At 36.0% G+C, this 23,949-nt stretch overlaps 1 protein-coding gene and 1 pseudogene across 4 annotated transcripts in view; one reads left to right on the forward strand and one right to left on the reverse strand.

Annotated features, from left to right (window-relative positions):
- Positions 1-19,175, forward strand: part of Epha7 (EPH receptor A7) — a 181,744-nt gene extending 162,569 nt beyond the window's left edge. For all 4 annotated transcript variants that reach the window (XM_004663653.2, XM_004663654.2, XM_004663655.2 and 1 more), the window contains exons 13-17: positions 1,690-1,899; positions 5,634-5,783; positions 15,996-16,189; positions 17,408-17,563; positions 18,878-19,175. In XM_004663653.2, coding sequence (XP_004663710.2) covers positions 1,690-1,899; positions 5,634-5,783; positions 15,996-16,189; positions 17,408-17,563; positions 18,878-18,992 — 825 coding nt within the window. In that variant the 3' untranslated portion in view covers positions 18,993-19,175. The remainder of the gene's footprint in view (positions 1-1,689; positions 1,900-5,633; positions 5,784-15,995; positions 16,190-17,407; positions 17,564-18,877) is intronic.
- Positions 3,407-3,468, reverse strand: LOC123462570 (annotated as a pseudogene).
- Positions 19,176-23,949: the final 4,774 nt, after the last annotated feature.

Consider the following 23,949-nt stretch of genomic DNA (forward strand, 5'->3'; position numbering starts at 1 on the left):
GCCAAATAATACTCCTATATATAATCTACTATGTGAGGTACCAATATAACTTTATGCACTTTGTTTTAAAGTTTAAAATTTGATCATGGTAAATAATATGAGGTCAGAATATAATCTTTGAAAATAAGATTATTAATTGGAAGTCTAGACTTTGTTAAATTGGGATATATTGTGCTGGAGAGATAGCTTAGCGGTTAAGGCACTTGCCTGCGAAGCCTAAGGACCCAGGTTCAATTCTCCAGGTCCCACATTAGCCAGGGCACATTGTGACACATGCGTCTGGAGTTCGTTTGCAGTGGCTAGAGGTCCTGACATGTCCATTCTCTCTCCCTCTCTCCCTTTGTCCCTCTGTAGCTAAAAATTAAATAAATAAAATGATTTTAAAAAGTAGAATATCTTAACTATTTAATTAATATGTTATTTAAAACATAAAAATCAAAGTACAAAAATATATAATGTAAATTAGAATTTTCAATTATATGATTATCAAAATATGGAAGGTATCTGAATCTTTGTTATTTAAATATAGGTTAGATCATTGTAGTTTAAATATAGGTGGCAGAACAGCAAATAACATTGTTAATGAATGGTGTGTGAATTTTCTATAAGTAATAAATCCTAAGTTATGAGTGTCTCGTTTTTATTCTCTGAGGCGTTTCAACTCAGAATGGGAGCATATTATCATTTCTCAAAAAATTAAAATGAGAAAACAATTAAAGAATAATAAGTCCTATAATGTTTATTTTACATGATCTAGTGTGACACATTTATAAGAAATCAGGATTTAGGGAAAGTTCAGTTGTTGAGTGACACTACAACATGTATATTACTCAGCACTTTAGAGTCCATCAGGTCAAACTAGAGTCCTCCTGCATGTTTGTACCCATTTAAAGTAAAGTGGTTTATGGCCAGATGGGGTAACCCTGGTTGCAAACATTTCTGGGCCCATTTGCTAGTATAATTATTGTAGAGTCTTTGTTCCAAGTAATGTTTCTCCCAGTTCAGAATTAAAGGCATGAAATGAAAGTGAATTTGGCCTCTTAATTGTTTTATACTTTGTAATTTTTATCTTTTCAATCAATCATAATTTTCCTATTTCCATTTTTGCTGTTTGAAATATATATATATTGTTTCTTTTGTATATTCTCAGATTATGTATATAATTTCAGGCATATGGGGGAAGCTTAGCTATTAGAGTTAATATTTCTGGATTTTCTATTTTTTAAAAAAATATTTTATTTATTTATTTGCATGCAGAGAAAGAGAGAAGGAGTGTGTCAGGGCCTCTAGCCACTGCAGACTCCAGATGCATGCATCACTTTATGCATCTGGCTTTACATGGGTACTGGGGAATTGAATCAAAGTCATTAAGGCATATTAACTGCTGAGGCATCTCTCTGGTCCTGGATTTTCTATTTAGTAAATTAGGTATATATTTTTAGATTTGTACAATCTCAAACTATCACTAGTTAACATGAACATCTAAAGTTAATATAAATAACTATGTTATTTCCACACATTTATATTATTTTATTTGACTATCAAATAGACATGTGTTTTCTTTTCTCGCATCCTGTAATTACAGAAATTAATTAACTTTTTTATTATGTAATTGTAAATGATGAGTATGCACATATTACTGTTCTAATGAAGTAAAGCTAACTGGACTCTTACTTTGTCTTCCTGCAGAAGCATGATGGACAGTTTACAGTCATTCAGTTAGTAGGAATGCTGAGAGGAATTGCAGCTGGAATGAGATATTTGGCTGACATGGGATATGTTCACAGAGATCTTGCAGCTCGCAATATTCTTGTCAACAGCAATCTTGTCTGTAAAGTGTCAGACTTTGGCTTGTCCCGGGTCATAGAGGATGACCCAGAAGCTGTGTATACAACCACTGTAAGGAAATGTCTCTGAGTTTCTACATATACCTGACATTTCCCAGTTACAGAGGCAGGGCTAATGCAAAACTAAACCCTAGGAAAGTTCTCATAGATAGTTTATAACCACATGTAGCATCTAGTTACTACCTCATCATTACAGCAGCAAAATCTAATCATACTTTGTTAATTCTTAGTCATTTTTATTTACATAAGAAGTAAAAGGTTTCTCATTACATTTTCATACATGCTTTGTTTGGATTAATTCTACCGCTCCATATTTCCACATCTCCACCATTTCTCTGTATTCTTTCCCTGGTGTTATTTATCCTTCCACTTTCTTCCTTCTTCTTCTTCTTTTTTTTTTTTTTTAATTGCTTCTTGTTGGGTGTTTGGTGACAGTGACAAGAACAGAAGCTAATGTATACCCTAAGGGCTATCACATTTTCAGAGCTCTCTCTGACTGAGGTCTCTGTTACAACTCCATCATAGGTCATCTACCTATGTAAATTTCTTCACCCTCGATCCTTCATACACATTTCTAAGAGTTCTTCCCAACATGTGTCCTGCAGACCAATCTCCTCCTCAGATTTGCTTCCCAAGGATCCAACTAACCCTTGATGCACTTCCCCAACCACACCAATTAATGTCAAACTGTTCCCAAGATACTGGTATCACCTTACATCCACAATGCACCAGAGCATTCACTCAACATCCTTACCAAGTCCTGGTTATTTTATTTTAACATTTATTTATTTTTAGTTTTGTTTTGTTTTTTCAATGTAGAACTTCACTCTAGTCCAGACCTACCTGGTATTCACCATGTAGTCTCAGGGTGGCCTTGAACTCACAGTGATCCTCCACCATCTGCCTCCTGAGTGCTGGGATTAAAGGTGTGTGCCACCATGCTCGGCTTGTTTTGTTTTTTGAAATAGGCTCTCACTCTAGCCCAGGCTGACCTGAAATTTACTGTGTAGTCTCAAGCTGGCCTCTAACTCACAGTGATCCTCTTACCTGTGTCTCTTGAGTTCTGGGATCAGTGGTGTGCACCACCACTCACCAGCTTGTGATATCTTCTGAGCAGTGGAAGAGTTGACAGCCCATGCTCTCCTTCTAGCACACATATTTCTTGGCCTCCCTGACAACAATACCATGCCATTTCCCCATGCCTCTCACTGCCCTCCCTGATCCCTTTACAGGCTTCACCATTGAATGTTAGACTTTCCTTAGTTCTCTTCTCATTTCACCCCTGATATGCTCACCGTCACCCTCAACTAAAGTTTCTTTCTTATTTTGTTTCAAGACAGGGTCTTATTTTGTAGCCCACACTGGCCTCAGAGTAGCAGCAATTTTCTTACCTCTGCCTCCTAACTATGCCAGCATTCCTGGCATGCAGCTATTCTTATACACTAACAGCTCTTCCCCTCACCCTCTTTGTCTTTGACACCTTCATTCAAGTGTATGTTCCACAGAACCCTTTAGCCTCCCTCAGTCTATCCAAAATAGAAATCTCCTCCCCCCCCAGAGGAACATGCTAATCTTCTCTGTATCATTCCAGTTTTACTCTATGTGCTGCCAAAGTAAGCACCCAAAATGGAAATCTTGCTTGTCCCTATAGAACCTGGTCACTGTCACTATCCAATGCTTTCTACCTCTGTAATGTCCTGCTAATTCCTTCTTTTCCTTCTCTCCACCTTTTCTTTCTTTTTTTTTGTTTTTGTTTTTGTTTTTGTTTTTGTTTTTTCAAGGTAGGGTCTTGCTCTAGCCCAGGTTGGCCTCAAACTCAGGATGATCCTCCTCTCTCCTACTTTCAAGCCACATGTGTGCTGTTACCTAATATAGCCACCTAGTATAGCCCCATCTCTCAAAGCCTGCCTCTCTCCATTCATGGGACTCTTTATAATTCTCTATCCTCTACCCACATTTACTATCACATAAATACACATATATAAAACTAGAAGTTAAACCCACATGCAAGAAATACTATGGGGTTTTTAATTACTTAATATATTTCAGCTTAATTTATTTGCTGTAGGATCCTAATTTCATTATTCTTTATTGTGTAAATGTTTGATACTTTTACTATTGATTCATCAGATGATGGGCCTCTAGGCCAATCAATTTCCTGTTATGACTAGAGCAGTAATACATATGGATAACTATCTCTGTAGAGTCTAAGCCCAGGACTGATATATCTGTGTTATATGAAAATTTTATTTTTAGTTTGCCAAGAAAACTTTCACACTGATTTTCAAAGTGGTTGCACCACTTTACATTGCCACCAACAGTGAATAAGTTCCTCTGTTGAACATTGCCATTAGCATTTGTTGTCTTGGTGATAGTCATTTGACTAGATTTAGGAATAATCTCAAAGTAGTTTCACTTTTCATTTCCTGGGTATCTAACGATATTGAACACTTTTTCAAATATTTAGTAGCCATTTAATTTATTTTTCTTCTTTTGACATCTCTCTGCTCATCACTATCGCATTAATTGATGGACAGAATTTTTCTTGGGGGATGCAAGTGTTAATATTTGCACTTCTTTTTATATTCTAGATATTATCTCTCTTTGTTTGAAGTTAAGCTGGCAAAGATCCTCTCCTGTAGGCTTGCTATCCACTCTCTGGCTCTTCAGCAGCTTTTTAATTTTAAATAATCCCATTTTTCAATTCTTGGGCTTACTTACTTACAATTGAATTTCTATACAGAAAGTTCTCTCCTATACCTATATCTAGAAGTGTTTTCCCTAGGTTATCCTCTATAAACCAGCATTTTAAGTTTTAAATTGAGATGTCTGATTCAATGTAAATTGATTTTTGTACAGAGTGAGAGATATGGATCTAATTTGATTCTTCAGTCAGTAGATAATGTATTTTGACAGTACCACTTGTGGGCTATTTTTTTTTCCAGTGTATGTTTTCAGTGTCTTTGTCAAAAATTAGGTGAGCAGAGATGGTAGGGTTATTTTCTGGATCCTCTATTTTATTTCATTTCTATAAATGTATACTTTTATACCAATATTTTCTCTCTCTCTCTAGTCCTGTACTGTAGTTTGAGGTAAGATAATATGATACTTCAGGCATTGTTTTTTCTACTTAGGATTGCTCTGACTATCCATGTTTTTCTGTGTTTCTTCATGAATTTTAGGAACTATTTTTTAGTTCTGTGTAGGATGCCATTGAAATTTCGATGCAGATTGCATTGAATCTGTAGATAACTTCAGTTAGTATAACTATTTTCACAGTATTAATTCTCCCAGTCCAAAAGCATGGACATTCTTTCTGCCACCTGGTTTCTTCTTCACTTTCTTTCTTCATTGTCTTAAAGTTTTCCTTGCAGTCTTTCAACTTCTTATGATTTTTCTTAGAACTTTAGTTTGAAGCTATTGAAAATGTAATGACTATGTTAACTCATAACTTTTGTGATACCGCAAACAGAAAATAGGTGAAAATCTATTTAAATAGCCAGTTTTCTTCTCCATGTCATTGGTCTACTTTGTCATTGTATCTTCATTAGACACTTAACCTGACACCACACCAAATCAACCAAGTTTAGTTTTATTGAAAATGACCATGAGAATGTGGGTATATTAGAATAATAACTTTAAGTATCAAGAAACTCAAGCTCAGTAGACATGATGATGATGAACTGCCAAATGTGGTAGAAAAAAATTAGCTATAGCTTATGATATAGCCTTGAGTAATATGTAAGCTATTATCCATATTTAAATGTCTACTTTTTTTTATAACAGGGTGGAAAAATCCCAGTAAGGTGGACTGCACCTGAAGCCATTCAGTACCGGAAATTCACATCAGCCAGTGATGTATGGAGCTATGGAATTGTCATGTGGGAAGTAATGTCTTATGGAGAGAGACCTTACTGGGACATGTCAAATCAAGATGTAGGTGATGTATTGTCTAAACAAAAAGGATTTCATATGTTAATATTAACTGTTGGTATAACATGTAGCTAAGAAGGAGTTTTTTTATAATTATAAAAATTTAGCTGTTAATTTTCCATGATTATTAATCCAAGTGACAAAAATAATTATAAGTTGGTAGTTCTCTTCATTTTACCTTTTATTTTGAAAAATTCTTTTCTTTTCTTTCCTTTTTTTTTTTTTTTTTTTTTTTGGTTTTTTGAGGTAGGGTCTCACTTTGGTCCAGGCTGACCTAGAATTAACTCTGTCATCTCAGGGTGACCTTGAACTCATGGCAATCCTCCTACCTCTGCCTCCCGAGTGCTGGGATTAAAGGCATGCGCCACCATGCCCAGCTCTTGTTTTCTTTTTATTTAAGTTCTTTTTTTATAAAAGAATAGTAAAACAACATTTCCTCCTTAATAAAGATAATGATTTAATGATTCTCTATTCATATAGCTGTTCTGAGAGAGGTACTGAAGTAACAAAATCATTTAAGGAGAAGAGAAGAAAAACTGTGTTTGAATTTGCTTTGTTTTGTCATTTTCACACGTTCTGTAAAAAAATTGTTAAAATTATCTATTGTTCATTGGTTGAATTAAATTTTAAGGATAGTAAAATATAAACTTTATTCATTAGTATCTCATGGTGATTTTTTTTTAATCTTTTCAAGGCAGGGTCTCACTATAACCCAGGCTGACCTGGACCTGTATAGCTCAGGCTGGCCTCAAACTCATGGCAATTCTCCTATATTGGTCTCTAAAGTGTCGGTACATAATGCATGCACCACCATAGTGATTAAGTATAATTGAAAGGAAGATATTTTTTGGAAATTAAAAAAAGTACTTATTAAGGGTTAATACCATCTTTTGTGATCTCTGAACCTCTGGGAAAATCAGCTGATGATCGTCCATGTATGTACTCACTTCACACAAAAGGACAGTGAATTTTTAAAGATACAGAGTACATACAAATGAATACTTGCTTTTATTGGGTTAAATTTAATAAATTTACTATTTTCTTGGTCAAGTGAGTTTAAATAATGACACATCATATACTTCAATCTGTTGAGGATGGGAATGAACATTTCACAAATGTAGAGCAAGTATGTTGCAGTCAGGTTCGCATTGCAAATAGAAATCACCCAAACAAGAGCAGCTTGTGGGAAAAAGAGGTTTATTTTGGCTTATAGGCTCGAGGAGAAGCACCATGATGGCAGGGAAAATGATGGCATAAGCAGAGGGTGGACATCACCCCCTGGCCAACATAAGGTGGAAAATAGCAACAAGAGAGTGTGCCAAACACTAGCATGGGAAAACTGGCTATAAGCCTGACCTCAACAATGTGCTCCCTCCAGGAGGCATTACTTCCCAAATCACCATCAGCTGGGAACCTGGCAGGCATAACACCTAAGTTTATGGGGGACACCTGAATCAAACTACCACATTACACCCTGGCCCCCATAAACTGATAACCATACATGATGTTAAATGCAATGCACTCATGTATCTTTTAAAAGTCCCCATTGTTTTTATCAATTCCAATTATGTTCATATATCTCCATAGTCCAAGATTCTTTAACTGAGCCATAATTTTAAAATAACCTCAAAAACCTATAATGGCACAGAATAAGCATTCACACAGCAGAACATGACATTGGGCATAGCAAAGAAACATTCAGCCAATAGAAGATTTAAAACAACCAAGGAAAACATCAAACTCTGTAGCTTCAAGTCCAACAACTCTAGCCAGTGACAAATGTCCAAGTCTGATAAATCTAGCCAGCAACAAGTCTCTGGTATTACAATTCTGCCCCTCCAGCTAGGCTACTCACAGTCCTGGAAAACTTTGTTGGGCCGGCAGCTTTTCTTAGCAGCCATCTCGTGGTCCGGGCAGCTCCACTGAGTCTTCACTGCAATCCACAGTTCATCCCCACGGCTCCGCTGGAGTCTCTATGCAGGCATCCATCAAACCTGCTTCACACTGCCCATGGTCATTTCCAAAACACAAGACCGTGTTGCAAACTCAATGACCCTCTAGTTCCTACATTTCTTATACTCCACAATACCAGCTAGGATGCCAATTTGTTAATATAGGGGAGAATAAAGCAAACTTTGAAGAACAGGACACTCCTTGAGCACTCAGTCCCTTTCAAAAGAGTCTACATTCTTCCTATTGCCCCAGTGCAGGTCAGCTGGCCCAATCTCAATGATTGGAATCTGTCAAGCAATTTGCAGGTGAACAGGCAGCAGTTCACCTAAAGATTTTGTTTCTGTGCCATATCCCTCTACTCACACCAGCTCATTTCTATGTAAAGCAACCCTGCACAACTTCTCAGGTTCCAGGCATAACAGCAAGCATTCCACACAAACTGCTAGCACAGTCCAGGCAAAGCTCTTTCTCACCCTCAGAAGCCAAACCTCACAGTCCAAAGTTCTTACTGCGTTCAGGTCTTTCAACTCTGACCAGAATAGTCCATCAAGCTGTACTTACAGCACTGCAAGGCATCTCTTAGGCCAAGATTTCAATCCTTCCACATTTTTGAAAATCAGCTTCAAAAGGCCAAAGCCACATAGTCTAACAGCAAATGACACCACTCCTCAGTACCATTTTACTGTTGCAGTCAGGTTTATATTGCAGGTAGAAATTACCCAACCAAGAGTGGCTTGTGGGAAAAAGAGATTTATTTTGGCTTACAGGCTCAAGGAGAAGCTCCATGATGGCAGGTGGAAATGATGGCATGAGCAAAGGGTGGAAATCACCCCAGGACAACATAAGGTAGACAATAGCAACAGGAGAGTGTGCCAAACACTGCCATGGGGAAACTGGCTGTAACACCCATAAGCCCACCGCCAACAATACACTGCCTCCTGGAGGCATTAGTTCCCAAATATCCATCAGCTGGGAACCTAGCATTCAGAACACCAAAGTTTATGGGGGACACCTGAATCAAACCACCATGAAATATAACATGTAAGATGGTATCTTGAATCAACTTAGAAATCTGATGACAGCCATACTAGGGTCAGAACATTTTCAAAAACAGCACTTTGCAAAGTCCAAAAGCATAGGTTTAAGGAATTCTGTGAAGGCCAATCAAAAGGACTCATGTTCTTATAGAAGACATGTAGTACTGGTAGTAATGAAAAGGAAGATTTCTTGTGTGTAGCTGATGACAAGAAGCAATACATGTGCAAGTTCTGGAAATGGAGTACAAATTCTTTAGCATTTAAGCAAAGTCAGCACTGCCACTTAGAAAAATAATATGATAAGCAAACCGTTTTGAAGCTGTTCATTCTTAGTGGTACTAACTAGACAAGGATAGAAACCAAATACAGCTAAAATTCAGTCCTTTTCAAAAAGAGGTCATAAAATGTTATATCAAATCCCTGTAGCCCTGAAATTCTACAGTTATTTATAGACACTGAAAGTAACTCTAGTCCTGTGTTGCTGAAGGTTACTTTTGGTGCTCCAAATTTGTATGTAATGGACAGAAAGACATTAAGTCAGTTATACCTTTTGGTATTTCGAAGTGAGTGATGAAACTTTGTCTTTTGTTTGCTTTGTCTGTAGTGTTTCAAAGACAAAATCTAAATGATGTTTGTCTTGACAGAGGCTCATACATGACAGGGCTCAGTGTCAGAGATTTCATGGACTGTCAGAATGTGGGCTAACAAATCCTTGGGGCAGAGAAAGGAAAGATTTCCATTCCCCAGATACTGCATAGAGTTTCATCTCTTTTGACACCTTTCTTCTATAATACTAGATTCAAATATAAAAAGAATGACAGGAATAGATACGACTTAAAGTTTACTTAACTTCCAGAAATAATGGAAATGGTTAATAAGGAAAAAAATAAATACATCTCATTTTAATTTTGAAAGTAATTTTAATTTTTAAACATGTACTTCTTATTTTTTATATTTTTTTAATTAAAGTATTTTTATTTTTATTTATTTATTTCACAGAGAAAGAGGGAGAGAGAGAGTGAGAGTGTGTGTGAGTGCACCAGTGCCTCCAGTCACTGCAAACAAATTCCAGATGCATGCACCCCCTTGTACCTGTGGCTAACGTGGGTCCTGGGGAATCCAACCTGGGTCCTTTGGCTTTGCAGGCAAATGCCTTAACAGCTAAGCCATCCCTCCAGCCCTGTACTTTTTATTTCTCTGGAAAATAAGCATGATAAATATAAAATATGCCAAGGACTAATATACAGTTAGTCCTTATTGATCAAATAAAACTATCATATTTGAGATAGTTTAATCTCACTTCATTATTTATTGCCAAACTCTTTTATCCATCTTGAAGATGTGCATTACATTTGCTCATTGGTTTGTATAGTAGGAAAGCATGTACATATTTATTTTACATGTTGAAATTGTTATTAATATTCTTATCAAATAACACTTATTATTTAAAGTTGAGTTGTTAATATACTATTTGAGCAATTGTGTCTAATTTTCAATTACTGAATTTGAGAAACTGAATTATTCCCATTTTTTTTTCCTAAATAAAGGCTTCTTGGAGTCTGGTTGGAATTTATGCAGAATCAAGAGATGAAGAGATTTTAACTCCTTGCTACATGTGGGACCATCTCTGAATATATAAGCATGCTTATTTTCTGGGAAGATAGTTTAATCAGATTTTCAAGTAGATATAGGTATATAGGCATATTAATATTTATAGGCAAGTACCCTACCTCTGCGTAGCACCCACAGCCCTCTGGATAGTTGATATGAGCCAATTTACCTTGCATTGTTTAAATTTAGTAGCTGGGCATTTGTCATGGATTTTCAAAAGTCCTCAAATTTCAAATGTATTGGATTTTAAAAGAGTTTTCTTACTATACCATGAAAACAAGAAGTAAATTGATGGCTGTGTTTCTAAGCCAGTTTACAAAATTTCAGACTGAATTCTGAATGAGATGAGATTTCTGTAACAACAGTAAAGAAATTAAAATGTGCTATATAGAGAGAAGTCATTGAGTCTCACAGTTATAAGGAGGATTTTATGTTATGTATACAAAAATGGATTAACATAGATATTTGTTAGTGAAATCAAGAGGCTAAGCTTTTGAAATGATTTTTCCAACTTCTCCTTTTTCTGTAATAGCCTTTCAAAGAATAATAATTCTTATGTGTACACAATCAGCCAACCATAATAAAAATTGCAAAACTTAAAAACACTCTTCTAGTTTTCATAGCAGCTGCATTTTGATTGGATTTATTCTTGATTAATTAAAATAATATATTTATTTTCGAGCTATAAGGTTGAACTTTCATAAAGATATACAACATAAAGGTAATTCCTTAAATCCATGCTCTAAGACCTTTGAGAAATATACTTGTCCCTAAATTTATTCTCAACTAAACTAATGCCTTCAATTTTACTTTTAATTGTCACCAACAACTTTGGACTTTCTACATTTTTATGATAAAACTAAAACAGAAATGTGATATTTAGTGTGTGTGGTACAACTTTGCCTAAATCCCATAAGTGGAGATCAGGACCTTTAATGGCACACAGTGTGTGTCATGTTCCCATGAGCTGATGATCCCATCCATGGAGATCAGGACCTTTAACAGAATATCATATGGGTCATGTCCCCATGAGCTTCTGAAGTAGAACACCAAGTAGAGCCCAGAAGTTCTTCATGGCTGTTTAATTAATATTGCCACTTGACCTTTCTCTAAGGGCCATGCTGTAAAAATGAAGAACTCCTTCCAAGCAAATGACTTTCACTTTTATTTCTAAGTAATTCTTTTCTATGTATCTGTGTGTTGTGTACACATGTGTAAGTACATGTAGAGACCAGAAACCAACATCACATATCTTTCCCAGTTGCTGCCCACCATATTTCTTGAGATAAGGTATTTTTATAAATTTACAGCTTACTAATTTGGCTTAACAATAAGCCATAGGGATCCCACTGTGTCTACCACCTCAGCACTGAGATTACAGGAACATACAGCCATGCCCACCTTTTACATGGGTGTTGGCAATCTGAACTAAGGTCACCATGCTTGCATGGCAAGCACTTTACCCACTGAGCTATCTCACCATCCCCATTTCTAAATAATTTGTTTTTGAGGACATAGTTGTGAAGCATGGAGGCGGTGTGTGTGCGTGTGTGTGTGTGTGTGTGTGTGTGTGTAACATCTCTCATGCACTTTCATACAGAAGCCAGAGGAAAATATCAAGTGCCTTCCTTTAATGCATTTCTGCTGCATCTGGACCTCTGCCTGGCTAAGCAGGGACCCTCAACAAACCTCCTGTCTGGGATCTTTCAACTCTACACTGGGTTTACAGATATTCATAGCCATGCTTTTCATAATGTGGGAGGTTAGGATCTGATCTGGGGTCTTTATGCTGGTGCACCAAGTGCACTTACCAGTTTGTTAAGCCATGTCTCCATCCACTCTAAATAATCTGTAATAATGTATGCCAAAGTAATGATCTTTGACATCCCAGAACTCTTTCTAGAAAATGGCATTTACTCTTATTACCACCTTTTTTGGGGGGAATGCTCTGGATGTAAAATTGCTCATGAAATTTGTCTTTGATATTTATTACAAGAGTGAAGATAAATAGTGCAAGGTAAATCCCACTAGTGATTCAGAAAAGATGTTGCGTGTGAGTTCAGGGAGTTCACAAGCCATTTTATATGCATGTTTTGTTTCAAAGAATGTATAACTACTTTCAGAAAGCACTTACATTTTCCTTTATCCTTCCTCCTAATTGTAAATTTAAGGCAATTTGTAACCCTGTGGGCTCTATTTGAAATTCTTCTGTCTTTCCTAACAGCTATGTCATTTAAATCCTTTATTTCTATATATCCTCTTCTCTCTCCAGTCTGATAGGTAGAATATTTACCTGAGATAGCTTTTGTAAAGATCAAATGATATAACTATATTTCAAAGTCACATCAATGGTAATTGATCATTGGTAAATATTCCATAAGTATGTATATGATTGTTAGTTTTATCTTTAATCATTAGGTTGTTTTGCTGGTAGGCTTACCAAATAAAACTATAGAACATTGAGTTTCAGTTCCCAGCCAGATCTTATCATCATTAGGGTATACTTTGATTCTGCCAAGCTACTTCTAAAGACACAGGGTTGCCAGAAGAACCTCTAGTGCTCCCTGGTAATGACCCAGATTCTCAGTGGGAGCTCTAGGCTCCAAAACTATAGACTTATAGTAGGACATCTCTTAAGATTTACCCTCTACTCCCATTTCTTTAAAACTGTAACTTTACTATGGTCAGCAGGTCATGGAAAAAAAATATTTTAAAAGATTATCTGGAGCAAAATTAAAATGGAAAGATCACTCTACTATATTATCCTTAAAGGATGCCTAAAGAAGCTGTAAGCAGAAGGTAGAAAAGAATAATGATAAGTGAACTAATGCTTTGAAAATTAGTATAAAATTGTGGTAGGTTAGAAAAATATTATAAGTATTGCAATGCAAGCAACCTGTGTCTCATGCAAGCCACTGTTTTTCCCACTAGACAAAATGTCTCAGCTGCTGATTTTATGTGGTTATTTTAATAGAAAAAGTTTTGGAAGTTATTAGTTAATTTTCATAAGTTCAACCACTGTTGAAATAATTTACTCAATATTTTCAGTAGTATATTACAATCACTTTTCTCTAAACTATATAACACCTTTGAGTCCAGGTACAGTGTTGTTATCAGGATATTGGAATAAACCACATGAACTTTCTCTCATTTAAAATAGTTTTATAAAAAATATAATTTCAGACAAACAGATTTATACATTGAATCTTTGCAGATTATCATTTATATATGCTTCCATGTGGGATAAAAAAAGCTTTATATATAGGTATGTTGAGAAATATTTTCAGTCATATACATTTTATAATTTGGGAGTGTTGCAGTCAGGTTTGCATTGCTGGCAGAAAACACCCAACCAAGAACAGCTTGTGAGAAAAAGAGCTTTATTTTGGCTTACAAACTCAAGGGGAAGCTCCATGATGGCAGGAAAAACGACAACATGAGCAAAGTGTGGACATCACCTCCTAGCCACATTAGATGGACAACAGCAACAAGAGAGTGAGCCAAACACTGGCAGTAGGAAACTAGCTATAGCACCCATAAGCTCGCTGCCCCCAGAAATATACTGCCTCCAAGAGGCTTTTTTTTTTTTTTTTTTTTTGGCAATAAGCCAAATCTCCATCAGCTGGGAACCTAGCATTCAGAACACCTAACTTTACGGGGGACACTTGAATCAAACCACTGCAGGAGCTTATAAACTATTATATGGCCTCCTTTACTGCTCACAATAAATACTAGCTAGCTAATGTTGTTACCATATTGTTGGTCAGAGTAATACTTAACTATGGTACAATGATCATATCACTCTTCAGAGTAAGACATTTTTCTAGTACTTAGGACATATAGGACTTAAGACTTTCAAAAAATTGTAAATAATTGGCTTTGTGTGTGACACAGAGAATGCAGTTCCATTTTCAGCTTTCTGGCTGGGATAACTTGAAGAGTCATTCAATGAAAAAGGAAAAGGTTGAAGAGAAGTTGATAAATTCAATGTTTATAGACTGTGAGATATTGTGAAAACTACAAGTAAAGATGTCTAGTAAACATGGGAATATGACCTAGCAATCAAGAAAGATTTGGGGCTTAGAGTTTATACTTTCCAAAATTACTATAATTATTCTATTATTTACCTTTTAAACCTTATTAATGTACTCATACATGTTTTTTCTTAAATTGAAAAAAAGAGTTTAGCTTTGTTTTTCACATATGTAATAGATTTTCTTGAAAAATGGTTAATGCTAGCTCCATTGTTCATTATAAGTCTCACCTGCATTTCTTTGAATGTGCTGCTTCTGAATGATGGCATGTGTCTCATGGACAAGTTTCCTAAAACCTTTAAGATCATTTGTGTTTATTGAAGACTCCTTTTTGTCTGATTACATGTGGCCATATTTTCTTCAAGAGTTCCAAGTTACCTAGATAAGTAAATAAATGAATAAATAAATAAGTGGTGAGTAAGGAAGAAAAAGCTGGCTCACACCTGTAATCACAGCACTTCAGGAAGAAGGCTGATGTACTATGATCACTATGAGTTCAAGGCAAGGCCTGGATTACAGAGTTAAGTTCAACATCAGACCAGCCTAGAGTGAGATCCTACCCCCTAAAACAAACAAAAGCTCCAAGTTAGTTTGGGAATTTCATTTCAAATAAAACCTTATTTTGAATTCATTTGTATGATGTTGTGTTAGTCTGTGTCACAGGACTTGGTGCCCCTCTTTTGATAACACTGCAATGTTTTCTCAGCCTGTCCTACTGTTGTGTTCTTTACCTATCATCTCTGCTCCTGAGATCTGTCACAAGTTCTAATTTTTAAGATTTTCTTTGTTTTCAGATAACTAAAAAATTGTTAATAGTTAATTTATACTTATCAAAAATTTCATGAAGAACTGAATTTCATTTTAATTAACAGTCAAAGTTTTGTGCAAAAAAGATCCCTGGCTTTTATTAGATTTAAATAGGCTGTGGCATGCTGCTAAAAGCTTTAAAACATATACTTTGAGAAGTCACACCCTGATTTGTAACCCTTCTGGTTTTCTAATGTTAATCCTTCCTCACTCACTTCCCTTCATGTGGCTTCCACCTGCTACTGGAAAGTAGCTGAATGCAGTATTAGCAAAATTGATTGTGAACTGTTCATAGTGAGTAAAAGAGTGCTTGGCCATCTGTTCTGACATAGTAGTTCACCTATTTTGATATTTTCTTTAAGAGTGCTATTTGCACTCACCAAAATGTGAAACTTGGCTAACTCTGAGTACTCCACTTCCTCTTTTACTTTCGCTTTCAATTTATGTGTGCATGTGCACTGACAGCTGTTTGTGTAAGCACAGATGCCCCCTGCTTAACCTCTGGGGTGGGACTACAAGCATGCCCACCTCTTATGTGCTGCCCGGTGAACTGCTCCCTATTGCTCAGTTAGCTAAAAAGTGCCATCATACTCTGTACCTCATGAACCCCATAATAACATGCTTAATATTCTTGGACACTTAGGGGGAAAGCAAGGTTTTCTCAAGCTATTTGCCTCACTTTTATTTGGATAAGTAATTTTGCCTACCAAGCATTTTATTTGATTATAATTGAAACCCAGTTGGTAATATTTCAATGTGCTTTTGGCTATTAGGTTATAAAAGCAATTGAAGAAGGTTATCGCCTCCCAGCACCCATGGACTGCCCAGCTGGTCTTCACCAGCTCATGCTGGATTGCTGGCAGAAGGAACGTGCTGAAAGGCCAAAGTTTGAGCAGATAGTCGGAATTTTGGACAAAATGATTCGAAACCCAAATAGTCTGAAAACAACCCTGGGAACTTGTAGTAGGTAAGAAATATGAAATACAAATATTCACCTGAATTGTTTACCTCTTCAACCCCACCACAATAGCAAGCTGACTTTGGTAATTTCAAATATAAATTCATATTAAATGTATCATGCTTACAAACTTCACTGCTTTTGTGTTCGTTTTAGATGGCTTACAGTAGTGTTTACAGAGAACCCATTCACTATTATTGAAGGTCTTTAAAAGTTATGAGGCTACTAGCTCTCTTTCTTAGAAAATATTCTGAGCTGACTTTAGATTTTTGTGACAAAAGCTATTGGGTGTTTTCACACTGATATTGTTAATCCATGGGTTTTATTTTTGGTGCTAGTTTTTGTTATATTCATATTGCCTGTTGTTTTACTTTGTGTTGTTTCATAAAATGACTCTGAGAAATTTAAATAAAAATTAATTTAGCATATGATTTAAAACATTGTAGTTACCTTTGTGTTACAAAGACAAAATACCTGACCAAAAGGAGCTGATAGCAGGGGGAAAGCATGGCATGAACAGAAGCTGGACATAGCTTGCCAACAGCAGATGGAAAATGGCAGCAGGAGAGTGAGTCAAGCTAACACGAGCAAGCTAGGACTAATAAACCTCAAAGCCCATCCTCTTTAGCAAACCTCCTCCAGCAAGACTCCACCTCCCAAGTTTCCATCAGCTGGGGACCGACACCAAGCATTCAGAATACATGAGTTTATGAAGAATATCTTAATTCAAAGAACCACAGACATGTACCCATTAAATAGAGCCCCTACACTTGGGTTGTTCACTACAGTTCAGAGCTTACCTGTCAGGAAAGCTTGGGATCACGCTGGTCAGGTGTACTTGCTGCCAGTCTCACAGGGTGCTATCAGAACAGTCACTTCCTAATATGACTAGTATGCTGTCTCTTAGACAGGTATGAGGACACAGCCCACTGCTCTCCCCTCCCTCTCAAGACTTTAGAAGAAGGCAGTGCACAAAGACTGCATAATTCCAAGTACCTTCACCATTGTTTGAAGAACACAGGGGAGACATTCTAAAGAAATTAAACTCGGGAATTTGAAGTACTTGGAAACTTACTTGTTTGAGGTTTTATTAGCATATCTAATTTTGGTTATTGTATACATCAATTCAAATGTCTCTCTGCATTTTCAGTACCCTTATTCTTACATGGTAATGACATTCTTTCTTTGGTAAATCCTGAGAATAATTTTTATGTTTTATTTGCATAGGCCAATTAGTCCTCTTTTGGATCAAAACACTCCTGACTTCACTTCCTTTTGCTCCGTTGGAGAATGGCTACAAGCTATTAAGATGGAAAGATACAAAGATAACTTCACAGCAGCTGGCTATAACTCACTAGAATCAGTGGCCAGGATGACTATTGAGTAAGTTTAAACTTATAGAGTTATATTTAAGAATTGATTAGCTACAATCCACACTTTATATTTTAGTTTATCTTCTTCATATTCAAATAATGTGTGTCATGAAATAAAGGGGAAAACCATGTCTCGAAAATGTGCCTACTGTGTAAATAATACTTGAAGCCTACTTTTTAAAAAATATTTTATTTTTATTTATTAATTTGAGAGAGAGATAGAGAAATAGGCAGGTAGAGATAGAGAATGGGCACACCAAGGCCTCCTGTCACTGCAAATGAATTCCAGATACATGCATCACCTTGTACATCTGGCTTACATGGGTCCTGGGGAATCGACCCAAGGTCCTTTGGCTTTGTAGGCAAGTGCCTTAACTGCTAAGCCCTTCAATCCACTTTTGAAATTGCTGTGAATTTGAAATCAAAACTGGTGAAGCTTTTCTTCCTGAGTCAGTGTTGATTGTGTGGCCCAAAATCTATTTAATACCTCTGAACCTCAGTTTAAGTTTCTTAGATGGGGGGAAAAAATAGCAAATACTCTTTCTGGTATGAAGAGGCCTGCACATGACTTAAACATAGGCATACTATCTCATTCAGCTTTCTTCTAACCACCATATGGAAGGAGTTGGCATCCTCCTACCTACATTTTCAAAAGTGGGTTTCTCAAAGAAGCTATTATGAAATATTATAATGTTATTATACAACAGTTTTTAGGTACTTGTAAATATCTAAGCTTAATATTTCTGTCAAGAAAGAAAGAAGTACAAGACATTACAATTGACTTATTTCAAAGTTTAGCAATTAAATGTTACATGTAGTATCTTTATATTAAGAGTTTTCCCTCTAACATATTATCAAATTATGAAGGAGTAAAGCAATTATACAGCCAATTATTTACTATCAGAATTACTCACATGATTACACTCACTGTAAGTTTTTATTTAATCATTGATGTTTTCTGAGCTTTCTACAACAGCATAACAAGTATTTCCATACAGAGTGTGTCCTTTTTTGCCATTTTTAAAAATTGAAACCCTGTTACAGTAAAAGGTACATTTTGAATAACATAATAGGATTGTAAAAAAATTTAAGCATTTTAACAATTTTTGTGTAGATTTTTGGATCAGTTAAAAAGCAGTACTGTAGCAATGAAGAGCCAGACAAAGGAGCATATCCAACAGGTTAATATTGAAATTCTGAAGGAATAGGAATAGGATTCTGGTACCTTAAGGTAAACAGGTGATTTAATTGGACAGTTAATAACTGATTAGAGCATTATTGATTGTCTGTAACTACCTAATGAGAATGTATCTGTCTTTTTCAGGGATGTGATGAGTTTGGGGATTACTCTGGTTGGTCATCAAAAGAAAATCATGAGCAGCATTCAGACTATGAGGGCACAGATGTTGCACCTCCATGGGACGGGCATCCAAGTGTGATGATCATTCTCCCTGCTAAGGGAGCTAACGGACTACAAGGGAGCAATACTGGCCTTCAGTATATGCATAGAATGCTGCTAATAGACAGTTGATATACTGGGTCCTTCCTAAGTGAAGAAAAGAGTGAAAAAGCACCTATAGACTTGAACTCCTAAGTGCCACCAGAACACATAAAAAGGGAATTTAGGATCCACCGCTGGTGGCCAGGAACATAGCAGTGACAAGAAACAAAGTACTACCTGAAAAACATCCAAACTCCTTGAGCTCTAACCTCCTTTTTATCATATAGACTTTTTAAAATGTACATAAAGAATTTAAGAAAGAATATATTTGTCAAAATCATGATCTTATTGTTAAAAATCAATGAAATATTTTCCTTAAATAAGTGATTTCAAACTATTCTTTTTAAAAATCATTTGTGTTTATTCTTCATAAGGACTTTGTTTTAGGAAGTTGCTAATAGCTTTGGACCTTTTTGGTGTTGAATATATGACATGTTACTACACTGGGCACCTTTTTGAAAGAATCTCAAATTTAAAAGCAAACTACAGAGCATGATTGAAGGTCTAAGTTGTCACACCATTGCTATCCTTTCTGTGCCATTGTGTTCTGTTTTGTCAGTGCCGTTTTTGATGTTTGCTAATTGGCAGGTAGTCCAAAACATGCAAGTTGCCAAGAGCTCTGATATTTTTTTCACAAGACAATTTTTGTAAAAAAAAAAAAAAAATAGACAACACACTTACTTTTCAATGAAAAGAGCAATAATGACCCATAAATACTCTAAGGCACTTTTAATAGAGTGATTTTACTAGACAGAGTTTAATAAACAGTAAACCCTCATGTGTTAGCCTGGTGTCTCTGTGAATCAGGCTGAGGCACTTCATTTGCAGGATGTTGCCACTGCTGGAGGCATGGCTCCAAGAGCAGAGAGAATCCATGCTGTCTAATATTTCATCTGAGCACATCAAGATTTTTTCAGTCATTCTTGTGACATTAAGAAATTTAGGAGAAATAGTTAACACATATTTTAGTCTTTTCTGATGAATGCAGTCTAAACATGACAACAAAGAATTTGGTTTTCTATTGCAACTCTGAAGCATGGTCAAAGGGGCAGCTCACAATCGTCATTACACAAAAACCAGTTTGCTGCACAGTGAACTGCAGTGAAAAAGCAAAGGTCTCTCAGAGCCACGTACATAGAACCTAGTGAACAAAAGGACTCTCCCACCCTGGAAGGCAGAGGTGCTGGGTCTGGCTTTTCTTTTGAAGTTTTATTTATTAAACCATATGATTCGGTTACCATGTTAGAATTTCATAAGCAATAATTGAATGTGTCTTTATAGATATTTCAGGAATGTATACATATTGTGAGTAATGCTTTCAAAGATTATGAAAATCATGAACTACTCCAGAATTTAACTCTTGTTCTTCCAAAGAAAATTGGGCTGTTTATAAGGATTTTAATGGAGAATGACCATAGGGATCGGTCACAATTGGTCTTACTTGATAATGTAGACATCCACAAACAAATGACAAATCTGTAAATGTTCCTTTGTAAAACTTGTACATTTTATTTATGCTGTCTTTTTTGTATACATTTCTCTGTGGTGGGCTCTGGGGACATTGAAAATGCACTATATTTTTCTATTTTACTTGCAGAGTATCACAAAAAAAAAAAAAAAAAAAAAAAAAAACAGGTCTTTTCAGTGCTACATAATGTGTTTTCCCACATTTAGGACCAAAGATGGCTATAGAAAAACTTAAATGGATTGCTTCCCAAACCCCTCCCCACCTGTTTTTGTTTTTTTGTTTTGTTTTGTTTTGGTTTTTTTTTTTTTTCCTGTGAAATCACTGTATAGTGTTGTTTGGTATTTTAATTTATTTTTGATTGACGAGGAAAAAGTCATTTTAATTTCACTAAAACGTTTTTGTCCCTTAGGAAAATAATGTGTAACAATAATTTTAATTAGCATAATGCAGTCATCTAGACACTTCATTTGTAATCTTTGTAATAGACTGTAAATATATTTTTGGAACTATAACACAATGTGCTTGAGGGTTATTTCTCAGTGTCTGCAGTGTATACAGGTGTTTATACTGAGTACAGCACTTTACAATTCTAATCAGTAGTATTGGCCTTTGTGAGAATGAGTGGAAGAGTTTGAGTGAGTGTTCATAATTCCATATGGATTCTGGACTCACCAATGATAAAGTTCTTTTCTTGTTCATAGCTTAAGGTGCTTATTTTTTCTATTAAGATTAAATTAACAAAAAGCCATTCTAGAAGTAGAAGACATAGTGTGGTGCCCGCAAACGGTGTCTTTCCTGCTTTTTTCTAGCTCTAGATTTATAGTTAAGTAGAAGGGCAGAATAAAAGTTTTTTTTTGAGTTTTTTTTCAAAAATAACTTTTTCCTTCAGCAATATACCTCATCTGCCTTAAATTTTTTACAGCTCTTTACAGGGAAAAGGGAGAAGGGATGGGAAAGACACACAGCACAATAGGAAGTGTGTGGTTGCATCGTGCTCTCGTTTGTAGGTTTCTTTTCCTGATCGACATTATAATTTTGAAGTACGTATATATGAAGCAAATATGAAGAGAGAAAGAATTGATATTGTATAACTGATTGTAACCCTCTCTTCCAAATAGAGGTGGGATGGGGACACAATGAGAATGTACAACTTGCACCTTGAAATCTTTTTTACTAAATTAGTGCTCAGGGGAAGAATACTGAGAAGCAAATGTTAAACATAGAATTCCAAAAATCATAAAAATGCAACAGGAAATGGCCTCCTTGCTTTAATACAGTCACCTTTTATGAACACTGTCTTCACAGTTGACCTGTGTTTTGCATTCAGTACTGAAATAAAATAACTTTGATTACATCTGAATCTAGCATTTTCTCAGCAGTTGATCTGGGCCTTGTTTACAAGAACTGGTGGTTTATGCTTATTAGAGCACTATTAGTGGATAACATTGTATACTTATGTAATCTACATTAGCTAGGACTATTTAGGACTATATTTTAATTGATTCTCTTCTCTGTGTTTTTAAGTCAATTAAAATGGTGTGATTTGCCTTTTATTTAGGTAATGCTGGTAGTCTCCCTTTTGTTTCCTGAGTAGCCTAATGCTGGGCTGCTCACCAATGTGCATGTTCAAATAAATTACTGATGTGTATTTTTATTTTTATTTTTTGCTATATGTGAAGAAATCATGGGGAACTGGGGCGAGATGTGCTTTTTGTTGATTGACTTTTATCCTTCCTTGCCTAAGAATTACTGCAGGGCTCACCCTTTTACATGGACAACCTCTTTTCAACAGTGTCTTTAATGTATCAAGCACAAATAACTCTTCAACACAAATCAGTCTCTTTACCAGCTTAAAAAATAAACAAGTCTATTAGACGATGTAAGAAAATCCTGTCTCCAGTCATTGGCGGATCCTGTATGTCCCTTAAATTTTCTTTTATTTTCTTACACATGTCACGAGAAGAGGGAACATTTATTGAAATCTTTCAGTAGGCTGGCCAGACTGTGAGTAAAAATCACCCCTTGCTTCCCTGCTCCTCCTGTACAGTGATCTACTTCCAGTCTAATCAAAAATTATAGAAAAAGAAGAGTTCCTTCAGAGAGCCATACTATTGAACACTACACGTAAAACCCATGTGAAGGGTTGAAGTTAAGGTGCTTGCCTGCAGAGCCTAATGATCAGGATTCAATTCCCCACTACCCACATAAAGTCTGATGCACAAAGTGTTACGTGCATCTGGAGTTTGCAGTGGCTGGAGGTCTTGGCATGCCCATTCTCTCTTTTCTATCTCTGCTTGCAAATATTTTTTTAATAATATTTTAAATTTTTAAAATAATTTTTTAAGGTATTGTTTCACTAGCCCAGGCTGACCTGGAATTTATAGTCTCAAATGTCCTCACACTCTCAGTGATCATCCTGCCTTTGCCTCCCAAGTGCTCAGATTAAAGGTGTATGCTACCACGCCTGGAAAAAATACTAAAAAATAAAAAGTAAAAATTTATTCCTTAAACTATTACTGCATAATAGTAACAAGAATATTTACCTGAGGAAGGAAATACTTAGACAACTGACAAAACAGAGGAACAGTGGAGATTGCATTTTCACCAAGGAATGATGTAAGCAGTATCAGAACAAATGGAAAAGGTGAAAATGTGATTACCTGGTTAGTAGTTGTATGGCTTTGACACTGACTTGGTGAGCAATGTGCACCTGAAATCTAATGCACTAGCCATTCCACATGTCTGCATCTGAGGCCAAACAACAGAACACTGGATGTGTAAGGGAAATAGTACCAAGGACAACATGTCCCATGAAGTACCAGCACAAGCTCTCATATATGTGATGCCCATGTTCAGGCCAGATGTAACAAAACCTAAAGAATCTTGAAGTCTAGGTCCTGTCTTCTCGTTTCTGATATAAACACTAGTGACAACAGGGTGATGAAGGACATAAGGCATGAATGAGGAGAAAAAGCCAACTCATCATTGGCTACACACAGTGACAACTGAGAGCTTAGGACACTGAACGTCCATATCAGAAATGATCTAATTCTGTTTAAAGTACTAAATTGATAGGAGGTACAAAAACCACCACACTACTTTATCCCCTAGAATTATGTTTGCCCCATTACTATGCTTGAATTACATTTTAATATTTATGGTAATTATCAATTCATTCTCTGAGAAATTCATTCCTTTCCCCTTTGCTCTATATTTTCATCTGCCGTAAAAACAGTCTGAATTTTGAAGAAAGCTCCTGAAATGATAACACACAGATCCAAGGGGTGATTCAATTGCTAAATGCAAAACACATAGCTAGATATTAACAAGTGATTAAAAAACAAACAAAACCAGCACATCATTCACTGTTTGAAAGAGAAGTGTCTCCTTGGTGAGCTTCAGGAACACAGGAGACACTTGTGCTAGT

This window comes from Jaculus jaculus, chromosome 7, assembly GCF_020740685.1.
Source record: "Jaculus jaculus isolate mJacJac1 chromosome 7, mJacJac1.mat.Y.cur, whole genome shotgun sequence".
Lineage (NCBI taxonomy): Eukaryota > Metazoa > Chordata > Mammalia > Rodentia > Dipodidae > Jaculus > Jaculus jaculus.